This window comes from Pygocentrus nattereri, chromosome 25 (genome assembly GCF_015220715.1).
Source record: "Pygocentrus nattereri isolate fPygNat1 chromosome 25, fPygNat1.pri, whole genome shotgun sequence".
Classification (NCBI taxonomy): Eukaryota; Metazoa; Chordata; class Actinopteri; order Characiformes; family Serrasalmidae; genus Pygocentrus; species Pygocentrus nattereri.
This window is the reverse complement of record NC_051235.1, coordinates 18,111,442-18,123,629: the sequence shown is the minus strand read 5'-3', so window position 1 is coordinate 18,123,629 and position 12,188 is coordinate 18,111,442. Positions and strand designations below refer to the sequence as shown.

At 41.4% G+C, this 12,188-nt stretch overlaps 1 protein-coding gene across 1 annotated transcript; it reads left to right on the top strand.

Annotated features, from left to right (window-relative positions):
* Positions 1-9,525: 9,525 nt before the first annotated feature.
* LOC108432396 (low choriolytic enzyme-like) lies at positions 9,526-11,934 on the top strand. Its single transcript, XM_017706183.2, has 8 exons — positions 9,526-9,689; positions 10,099-10,129; positions 10,222-10,287; positions 10,475-10,633; positions 10,721-10,838; positions 11,093-11,271; positions 11,429-11,510; positions 11,608-11,934. Exons 1-8 carry the CDS (start codon positions 9,621-9,623, stop codon positions 11,732-11,734), a joined length of 831 nt encoding a protein of 276 aa, XP_017561672.1. The 5' UTR covers positions 9,526-9,620; the 3' UTR covers positions 11,735-11,934.
* The last annotated feature ends 254 nt before the right edge of the window (positions 11,935-12,188 follow it).

The window sequence follows — 12,188 nt, the reverse complement described above, 5'->3', positions numbered from 1 at the left end:
TCAGGTTGAGGTCAGGACTCTGTGCAGGCCAGTCAAATTCTTCCACACTAAAGCACCGCACCCAACATGGATCTGATCCATGCCCAAGCACATTTCCAACTGGAACCTTCCCGATGGTGGAAGTATCCGGACCCGACATCGGACCCGACATCGACACTGGACAGACAAGGATCTACTGGAGGCTGCCTCAACCCTGCCAGATCCAGCACAAGTTGGCGGACACACTGGATCAAGCCATGCTGATCAGGTGCAGCCATGGGAAGCGCATCTATGCAATAGTTTCCTGTTGGGGCTGAAACCTGAACTGTCGAATGCGATCAAGCAGCACTGTGTGGGCTATGCGCGACAACCCCTCAGTGTCATCAAAGACCATGCCAAGAACCATGAGAATCTCCTCAACTCCCAGGCAAGGAAGAGGTTTTGAGCGAAGCAGAGGAAGAGGATTCGCAGGAAAACGGGCCAGCTTTTCAGCCAAATCAACAACAACAACAGCACTATGAGGAGGATGGCGATGAGGACTGGACTAACAGGTGTTACACCTGCGGGAAATATGGACATTTTACCAGAGACTGCTCACAACAGAACCAAGGGTCCATTGTTGTGGTGAACCAGAATGATGGGTGACAGGCAGCGGAGGGGCAGGACAGTGAGAGGGGACCCACTGATTCAACGAAAAAGGGAAGTGCCATCTTCTTCTCCCTACTTCACCTTAATGCAACAACTTACAACATGCCCATTGACAATGCCTAAAATAACAGTAACTGTGGAAGGGAAAGATTTAGAGTTTATGGTTGATAGTGGAGCAGGCTATTCTGTAATTAGGACAACCGACCTCCAATATGAAACTCAGAAGGGTCAGTTTGATAGGGGTGGGAGGAGAAGTTGTTAGAGAAAAGGTGTCTGTGCCCCTCCAATGTTTAGTAAATGATGCAAGATTTTCTCACTGTTTTCTAGTATCTTCAGTTTGTCCAGTGAATCTCCTTGCGTGAGATTTAATGTGCAAACTAGGGTGCACTTTGATTAGCTCTCCTGAGGGATTAGCTATAGATTTTGCCGTGCCAAATATGGTGCAAGTGGGGTATGTGTACATGTGGCATTGCGTAGAAGAACAAAGTGAGACAGTCAGACATTTCCTGTCTGAAGTGAAGAAAAAGGTGCCTGAGCCATTGAAATGGAAACAAACAAATTTGCACTGCACTTCTCATATAAGCAAGGGGCCTGATCATGAATATAAGTAATCCTTTTTTTAGTCATGGTACTGAGCCATTGTCAACCACACCATTAATATGGGATGTAGAAAAAGCAGCTGCCATAGCCTTGTTAACCAAACAACAAGATGCTTTGTTCACAGTGGGAAATTCTTACGCCCACATTTCCCTGGCCAGAGTTAGATACACCATCCCATGGAAAGACGTCAGTCCATGGGCCTTACAGGTGGCCAGGGCCAAAGATTGGGCAGATACAAAATGCCCCAATGTACAGTACAGCGCGTCCACTAAAACGTGGAAGTACCCTTTTCAGTATAGGTTGAAGGCAGTGCCGACAGTGGAGCTACTTGGCCCACCTCCATTGGTGCAGACAACCACACTGATGGAAGAAGAGGAACTGGAGCTTGCTTCACTTCCTCCTCAGCTGTGGGCCTCCAGCAAATATGATGTGGGTCTAATAAAGGACTGTGAACGAGTGTCTATCACGCTAAAATCAGCTTATACTACGCTGCCTGCTTCAACACCTCCCAGCGAGTCTTCCCTATCTTTCAGCTTATAGCGACTCTCAGCTTCTGACATTTCCTGACACAAAGATACACAGAGATAAAAACACACTGTAAAATCATCTCTCTAATTTAGCTCAGTGGAATAAAGATAAAAGATGTCCTGCTTAATTCAGGGGCAGCCTGAGTGGCATTATCTGCCAGGGCCTTGGCTTGTTGTTCTGTGCCTGCTGCCTGTTTTGCCTTATTCTTTAACATCCCCACTCCTTGAGATATATTTGCCAGCTTGTCCTCCAACTGGCTGCAATGTTCAGGACAGAATGTAAGAGAAAAGGATGATTATGATAACAAATAACATTGACAGCAAAAACATTACATTATTCTTTTGAAATATTGGGTACAGAGTGTTCTGCTTCTCTGTGCAATAACAACGTCACCTAAATGAGAACAGTTAATAGAGCTCTGGCTAATTAATAATGGAAACTGAACACCTACATGTCCCTGGCTCTACTTACATATCAGGAGATCTACTCCTGCCCATCCCTCAGAGGGAACTCCTGTGCCATTATCTGCAAAAAATTAAAAGGATGATCAGTAAATATGACATTGCGGGGCTGTAATTTGACATTAGGGTTTATTCCACCTATGACATCCTCACAATGGTCAATTGTCGGTTGAGCCCCTCAAGAAAGCAGCATTTGGATATGGCATCTTATGTCATTTACCTGACACTCTGTCCATGAATATCATGAACAGGAGGGGAGACTGGGCACAACCCTGGCAGAGTCCAATGCTAACACTGAAAGAGTCTGACTTAATGCCAAGTATACAAACACAGCTCTCACTCCAGGAGTACAGAAATTCAATGGCCTGCAGTAGTAGCCCCGGTACCCATACTCCCAGAGGACCTCCCACAAGTTTTCTCAGGGAACACAGTTGTAAGCCTTCTCCAAGTCCACAAAACACATGTAGACTGAGTTGGCAAACTCCCATGCACCCTCAACAATCTGTGAGATGGTGAAAAGCTGGTCCATTGTTCCAAGGCTGGGACAGAATCTGCATTGTTCCTCCTCAATCTGAGGTTCAACTATCAGTCAAAGTCTCCTTTCCAGCACCTTGGCATGGACTTTCCATGGAGGCTGAGCAGTGTGATACCCCGATATTTGGCACAAGAGGGAAATGGAACTTGAAACTCTGGCCCTGGCTCCCATGAGAGAGGCATGTCTTCCAGATTAAGAAGTTAATCAAAGTGCTCCTTCCACCAATCGACAGTATCCTCATTTGAAGTCAGAGTCCACCCTTGCCGAATACAGCTTGGGCGCAGCTACCCCAACTGCTCCTGAGTCACCAGACAGTTGTCAAGAACCTCCTCAAGGCCAACTGAAAGTCTTTTTCCATGGCTTCACCAAACTCCTCCCATGCCCTAGATTTTTCTTCTGCCAACGTTGCGGCTGCCATCTTTTTGCCTGTCTGTACTTATCTGCTGAGTCATCCAGTCCCTAAAGGCCTCTTTCTTCAGCTTAACGCCCTCCCTCACCACCGGTGTCCACCAGGGGGTTCTTGGGTTGCAACCCCGACAGGCACCCACAAGCTTTTGGCCACAGCTATGCCTGGCAGCTTCCAAAATGGAGGTTTTGAACAGGGTCCATTCAGACTCCATGTCCCCTACCTCCTTCGGGACATGAGAAAAGCTATCCCGGAGGTGGGAGTTGAAATCATTCCAAACAGGGGCCTCCGACAGTTGTTCCCAGCACACCCTCACTATTCGCTTGGTTCTACCGGGTCTGACCATCAGTCTTTCCTGCGATCTGATCCAACTCATCATCACATGGTGATCAGTTGACAGCTTAGCACCTCTCTTCACCTGAACATATGAACATATGATCCCAAGTCAGATGAAATGATCATTGAGCTTTGACCCAAGGAGCTCTGGGGCCATGTACACTTATGAACATCATTATGTTCAAACTTGATGTTCATTATGGACAATCTATGCCTGGCACAGAAGTCCAATAACAATTCACCATTCAGGTTTAGATCAGGCAGGCCGCTCTTCCCAATCACGCCTCTCCAGGTCTCCCAGTCATTGCCAACGTGAGCATTGAAGTCTCCCAGTAAGACTATGGAGTCTGTAGGTGGGACCCTGTCCAAAACCCCACCCACTCACTTCAAGAAGGCTGAATATTCTGAACTCTTGTTTGGTGCATAAGCACAGACAACAGTCAGTGTTTTCCTCTCTGTGATTTTAATTCGCATGGATCGACCCTCTCGTCCACCAGGACAAACTCCAACTGCACAGCCGCCAGCCAGGGACTCATGAGTATCCCCACATCTGATCGGCGCCTCTCACCCTTTGCAACCACTGGGTAGGAGAGGGACCAACTCCTATCCAGGAGTTTGATTCCAGAGCCGACACTGTGGGTGAAGGTGAGCCCAACTATATCTAGTTGGTGCCTCTCAACCTCCTGCACAAGCTCCAGCTCATTCCCCCCGAGTGAGGTTACATTCCATGTACCAAGAACCAGTTTCTGCAGCAGGGCCTAGGCCAGCAAGGGCCTCCCCACAATCTCCCACTGCCTAAACTGCACTGCACTGCTCCCCTTTGCTGGACCCTATGGGTGGTGGGCCCACATAGTCTCCCTACGTTGCCTTTTCGGGCTAAGCCCGGTCGGCTGCCGGTTTTTGTGGAAAGTGTCTGTTATGAATGCTGACCAACATCATGCAGACCAAATTTACTGAAGTTACAAGTGTGAGAAACAAGAAGTTTCTGAGCAAAGGCTCAGACAAGGTTGCATAAAGCTGACCTCACTGACTTCATGACCACTGTCAAGCATGGGAGAGGCAGTTTCATGCTCTACAGAGACTTTTTTGGTCATCTAAGCAGGACCAATAAAAAAGCTTTGAGTAACACTTAACTAATCCAATCCTGAATTTTCCCCACACATGAAAATATCCAAGTCAATAATAACTCTATAACAATCAATCATATATTTTTTTTAATTGTCATGGAAAAGTATGTGAAAAACTGTTTTATAATCAGTCACAATTGTTACTGGTGGGACAATGTGTTGTATACTGAATTAACATATTTCTTTTATGCAGTCACTAAAAATCTCATATATCCCAGTCCAGTTTAAACTCATTTAAAACTCTGTCACTAGCCGTTCCCAGCGTTGCCACTAGAATGCTCCATCACAGTCTAGTGTGTCTATTGTATATATCAAAAACCCTTTGTGGGGGGGGGGTTACTGTGAGTGAGTAGAGGGCAGAGCGCAAAGCCCGAGCTCCACCGAATGACATGAGTGATGCCTGGAGGAGGAAGACAATGAAGAGAGCTATGAGGGAACAGCAAGAGAGAGGGACGAGCAGCAGCGACAAAAGCTTGAGTGAAAACAAACACATCATTTGATCATTGTTCATCATTTGAACACATCATTTGATCATTGTTCATCATTTGAACACATCATTTGATCATTGTTCATCATTTGAACACATCATTTGATGTGTTTGTTTGGTGAGTGAAAATAAAGAAAATGGCTGCTGCAACCCTGAATCCTGCCTGCAGCGTCCTCCTTGAGCCTGGGGTCGCGCATGACGTGCACCTTATACATCACCTATATGAATATTGAGAACAGTGACAATAAAACAACAACCATCAATGTACATCAACATTGTTACTTTATTGTAACACACAAGGTAACATTGTTGCTTTAGTGCAACATGTATTTAAATATTAAATATTAATAACTTCATTGTAACATTTGAACTTGTACTTTAGTGCAGTATCCATTTTAACACTGTCATTGTGACATTGTAGTGCAACATTCACTAACACTTGCGTAGCAGACACGTGACTCTTTCACACTGAGTTAAAATAAAGGTAACATTTGGGACAGAGGTAGCCTGTAGAATATTCATTCAAGTAGAGGCCTAAACTGCACACAATAAAATCACAGAGGTAGGCTTCAGAACCAAGTGCACAAGTAGTTTGCATCACTATTTTGAACTACGAATAAGTCGGACCCACTGTCATACAGCATGTCTTGAATCAGTTGTACTTCTTTTCCAAAATATTTCCGTCATTTTGATTGTATTTTCCCTTTTTTTGATTGTATTTTCCCAATTTTTGTTGACTTTTCTTCCTAGAGTATGTTGTGCTGCTTCTCCTCACCCTCTATTGTCTTTTCTACTTTTCTTTTACTTGTTTAACAGCCGCTTTTCATTCACTCTTATCTCCTTTTCTACTGTCTGTGGTATATCTTGAATCAATATGCAGTGGTGCATTGCATTTTTTCACACATTGCATATGTAGTGTGTTTGTCACAGTGATGGCGCCTCTGGAATCGATATATCGTGTGGCTAGGGAGAAGCTTTGACATAATTTATCTGATCTTCAACAGTAGCAGCCAGGAGAGATCTCCTTCCATTGCTCAGTGGTTTTGTGCTCAAGTTTTACATAAGAGACTGTGCCACTCTGTGTGAGAAGGTAAGCAGGTTGATGGTCAATATGGCTGTTTACAAGTGTGTTGTACTCTTTTACCCCAACTCTTACATTAAACAAAGGTGGTTCTGACTCTGCACTTGACCAGCAAGAATGGTAATACCCTTCTTCCCAGCTCTCACAAAGATGTTTCTACAGGTCTCATCATCTGAAGAGCAGACACCAGAGATTCCACTGCACTTCCATTGACTCTTGAAATAATTAGTGGTTTCGTAATGACAGTGGTATATAATTTACAATCTCACAGCTTGTAAAGTTGTAATTTATAAAAATATGTGACTCAGTAAGGTACATGATTCACTCTGAGTCTTTAACTCTTTCTAATCAATATCTTATTAAACAGTTAAGGCCATCTTAACGGTTCTGATGGATACTACAGTGTGAAACATAGTGTCACGATTGGCCCCTCCCAGTCCTGTCCATGTGTTCCTGTTGTGTTTTGGTTAATCCCGCGTGTTCTTTGTTTTGGTTTTTTAGTCCAGCCCCCTCGTTTCGTGACTCCACCCCTAATTTTTTCCACCTGTGTTCCCGCCTGTTCCTCACTTACCCTTATGTATTTAAAGCCTGTGTTTTCCCCTGTCTGGTTACTGGTCTTTGTTTGAAGTGTTGTTTGTAACGTTTGGATGTTTGGTCGTGCTTGTTTGATTCTGGTTTGTCTGTCATGTCTGTCCCTCCTGCTCTCCATGTTGGATGTTTGAACCTGGACCTTTTAGTCTATGACCCTGGATTTGCCCTTAATAAACGTGGCTTACCTCAGCACATGCGTCCGCCTCCTCACTCCCAACCGTCACACAGCATGAATAAAATTAAATGGGAATTTGTTGAATTTGTTTTTGAGATTGGAAAAAGAAAGATGTAGAGTAATAATAATGACAAAGGACCCTATTGATGACAATGATGATGATAATAATAATTATTATTATTAATAATAAACCATATCTGCCAATACAATAATCCATTATTTCGTACATTTATTAACAACACTTTCAGTGTGATTAGCACTTCAGTCATTATTCCTCATTATCAGATTCTGTTAACCCTTTTGAGTGTTCATGCTTTTATGTATACTTGCCTCCAAAATGTTAGCAATAAACCATTTCAGTGTCCTCAGCAGTCACTACATGAGAAAATACACACTGTCCCACAAAGTGTTGCAAAAACTGCTTACATTTCTTAAACACATTCTGTTGGCATAAAGTGTTTCAAAACTATGAGCGGTGGTTAACTACTTAAAATCACAGGCTTTTTCCATACTAAGGCTTATCATTCAGTAACTATAGGGGCTTCAGTGCCTGAACTGGCTGAGCTATTCTTAGGCTATTCTTATAGAAGTGTTAAATGGCTCCGGCCTTTTAAGGGGTTAACAGAAATTAAACGATGAAAATAGTGTTGATTCACTAAAATGCACATACATTGAAATTTTGAGTTGATCAAATAAACTGTTATTTGATTTAAACAGTATCGATTTGATGAAATATGAAACACGTTGTATCATTCATCATCTAGGTGGTTTTGCACAAAGGTGGAAATATTGTTTCTGTTTTCATCCTTGGTTATGAGCGCTGAACAACATCATGCAGGCCAAATTTTCTAAAGTTACAAGGGTGAGAAACAAGCCAGATTGCATAAAGCTGACCTCAACATTTACCACTGTCATGCATGGGAGAGGCAGTTTCATGCTCTGCAGAGACTTTTCTAGTCAACTAACCAACTAATCTAGTCAACAAAGTAGTTTTAAGTCTCAACCTTTAAAAGGAAATTCTACCAATATTCAACAGGTCAGCACTAATGAATGACTAAACTGTCAGCTAAGTCATTCAGAGTGGTTACTCTGGGTTCTCTGTTCTAGAGAAGCTTTTAGAGAAAGAGTCAGAATTGGTCACAACAGTGGTGATATAAGATTCAGACGTCTGAAGTGTGTAATACCTCTTAAAACTGCTTCACAGAAGGTTATTATATGAAATGTGTAAGAATATGCTGTCTGATGTCTGAGACATTGTTTAATATTGGTTTTGAGATAAGGATATGCCCTAAAAGGGATTTTAAACCCACTCATAATGGAGAGGTATATTGCTGCTGTTGGAAGAAAACCTTTTGTTGTTTTCTTTTTTTGCCCTTTATATTGTTTGTAAAATTCATGATGATTGGACCAAAAGAAATGGCTAAAAATTACTTAGAAAAATATCTGGTTGCATTGACTTACATTAAAACTTTTACAAAGTTTAAATTTTAAACGACAGTTTAAAATTACATTCCTTCTCCTGTAAAGTTATCATTTTGGAGATACAAGGTTTTGTTCTAACAACAGCAATATGCAAGTCATTGGAAGGCAAGACAGTCCTCACTGACTGATTTAATTATGCAGCATTTTTACTGTTTGTGTTCTGTTACAGGTCTAGATCATAACACGCTCGAAGAATTCTGTTCATTTTTCAGTATAAATCTCTAAAATCGCCTATTTTGGAGTCCAGGATAACACGGTTTCTAAGAATATGTTGGGGTCCCATGGAAGAAAATAACACCACAGTGTCATAGATGCAGCAACAATTTCATAGGATTTGGTTCTGAATGAAGTCTTTTAATGCTAAATTTGGTTTGCTACCAGCAAGCTGTTTCATCTCATGTCACAAGAATCTGATTCCAATCAATTCTGCAATAATGTTTAAACTCAAGATTGCCGACCTATGTTTGTGGCTTAACAACAGCAGAAGCAGACAGTGTCTCTGCAAATCACTGCTTAACAACTGTCCCTATGCATTACTTTCTCTGTCAGGCAAAGTAAGAACTCAGACAAAAGTCCACATAACAAAACAATACTTTAGAGACGGCATTTATCTTGATTATGTGAAGGGTGCCAAGACAAATATTAACGTACTTGTATGTGTGCTAAAAGAGGTCTGAGGTCAAGAGGCCATAAGACTTTGTGGTAAGACGTCCTTAGCTTTTAATTTAACTATGCACCAAATATGTAGCTCCAGTGTTCAGTTCAGTTTTAACTCATCTGAAGGCACAGATGCCATCACTCAAGCCTCCTACTCATCAATCACAAAAAGCTACTATGTAAGCAGTTTCCATGAAATCATTTTTACATGCAGAGATATTTCGTAGAAAGCCACAGTTTTGCTTGAGTATCCAATTTAACACAATTAATTCAACACGTCTGCTGCTCGCCAAGCGCTTCATATGTTGAACCGACATGTTAGAATAGCAGAAATACTGAACTGTCTTGATTGAAAACAAACTTGCCTAATCTGTTGCCAAGTGTTGGCTCATATTTAGGTTTGCCACAGCTTTGAGTAACAGGCACAGAGCTCTCTGAGAGGGCAGTTTTGGGCCATCATCAGTGTATATAAACTAAAGTTCTGCCTGACCCGTTTCCATCTTCAGTATCACTAGTAGAGTCTCATCATGCACCTGACTCTGGCCCTCATCCTGCTGCTGCTGGGTATCAACCAAGCTCAGAGTTGGTCCATAAAGGTAAGACCACTTACATTAACATGAATAAACTTGCGCACACACACACACACACACACACACACACACACACACACACACACTCATGCACAGAAATTTCTGATACAAAAGTAACTATACAGAAAAAGGAAACTAACATTTATTTAATGCAAGTTAATGTACAAAAATAAAATTCCAGGCAATTTTGGAACATTTTTACTAGTCCATTCTTCATGAAATTTTCTTACAGTGTAAAGGACAGCCATCACGCTCAAATGATGCAGAAAGATTGAAATCATCAAATATGAACTTGTATGTTTTGTTGGTTTTTTTCTTTGGTTTTTGGACAGTGATACTTATTGCAAATATTAGTATTGCAGATGCAATTGTAAACTTAAAAATGATCGAAAATTTCATGTTTCCTCTACTCTAGACATCCCTCAAAGAAAGCCCTGAGGAGACTGGTAAAAAATGTTTTAAGTACTTGTGTGAATTGGAAATGTCAGTTTTAACAGAAATTCTCAGTATTGCTCATTTGTTACATAAACTTTCACAGATAACAACATTGAGGAGGAGTTTCCTTCTGTCTCAGCCTTAATCGAAAGAGCTAATAAGAACATCGGTAAGACAGCAAATTCATTTTTATCAATGATCAAATCATTTTATCAAAATGACAAAATTCAGTCAACCACTCTGCAGCTGTATGTACTTCACCACACTGCACTATAAAATGCTACTGTCCTTCTGATGCACTTAATTAACCATAAAGTAATGCAGGGTGCTTCATGCACATTTCATGTTTGGCACAGAAGAGTCACAGGAAGGTCTTACAATTAAGTTTGGTGACATTGTTGTGGAGGATGGGTTGCAGAATGCAGACCAGTGCACGTCTGGTCAGCCAGGGTGCAAATGGCCCAGACATAAAGACAAAAAGGTCTATGTGCCCTATCAGATTTCCAACCAGTATGGTAAGTGACACACCTCACCTGGCTTAAAAGTAAAATGCATAACAATCCCCTTCTGCTCTATCTAATGTGCTACTTTCTCTCTGATAGGACCCAATGAAATATACATTATCAAGGATGCTCTGCGTTCCTTTGAGAAATCCACCTGCATCCGATTCATACCTCGTTCACAGCAGACAGACTACCTTCAGATTATGTCTGACAGAGGGTATGTGAGCTGAGTTTTGTAAAAGTTTTACTATCAAAGATTCTCCAGGCAGAGACACTATAACTGCTTTTTTAACAGACTAATTTGCACATGTATTACAGGTGTAATCAGGAAAAAAATATTCCTTTTAAATCTTTGTGTTGTCTTTAGCATTTTACTGTTTCCCTGAGGTAAAAAGAAGAAGAATTTGATTCTAAGAATCTAAGTTCTAAGAATTTGATTCATGCTATATTTGTTATTGATGTGACTCATAGGTGCTACTCCTTTGTGGGTCGCAGAGGGGGAAGGCAGATCTTGTCTTTGCGACACCCTGGGTGTATATACAAACGTGTGATACAGCATGAGCTTCTCCATGCTCTGGGCTTCCATCACGAGCAGTGCCGCAGTGACCGTGACAAGCATATACAAATCCTCTATCAAAACATTTTAAAAGGTGAGAGAAATGGAAATATCTCCATCAACAGTCTCTCCAAAATGCTGCTGCCATTTGTAATTTTGGACCTTCACCAGTTGTTGATTTTTTTCTGACAACAGAGGAACACAAGATTAACATTTATGATTAAATCATAATCTCATTTATTTACTCATAGGAATGCAATACAACTTTGACAAAATCAACACCAACAACTTGGGCACCGCTTATGACTATGGTTCTATTATGCAATATGCAAGGTAAATTTCTATTTTTGTTTGGTCATTTCTCAGCTTGTTTTAAAGATAGCCCAGTTGATGGCCAGTGAAGCCACTAATGTGATCTTTATGGTTTCAGGACCGCTTTTTCCATGAATGGTCAGCCAACCATGGTCCCTATTCCAAACAAGAATGTGGTCATGGGACATGCCACTGAGATGAACGCCAACGACATCCTGCGTGTCAACAAACTCTACTGTAGCTGAGCCTCTCTTTTACATTTTAGTGCATTTAAAATGCTTTTGCACTTTGAGATGTTGACGTCCAAAAGGAAAATGCTGTCATCCTGTCATCTGCTGTCATCATCTTAGATTTCTGTTCAAAAACAAACCAACAAAAAAGAATTGAATTGCTTTCACAGTCTGTTTTGTTTCTGTTTTCATGTATTAAAAAAGCAATGGTTAAAGTTGTGAGGTCTCTTAATATAAGCCTTGATCAGACGTGTGCAGATAAAATTAGAAGGTTTAAGTTTACTTGACTGTTTGGGACAGTTACAAAGAGCAGAACAGGCCAGGGTCATTACCAAAGAGCAGGATAAACGAAACCTGTCCAAGATCGAAAACCAAGAGAGCAAATAGTACACAGCAATGCAATCCAAAAGGCCAAACACAAAATGGTAGGTCCCAAACAAAAAACAGGTCATAAACAAAAAGACTTTTC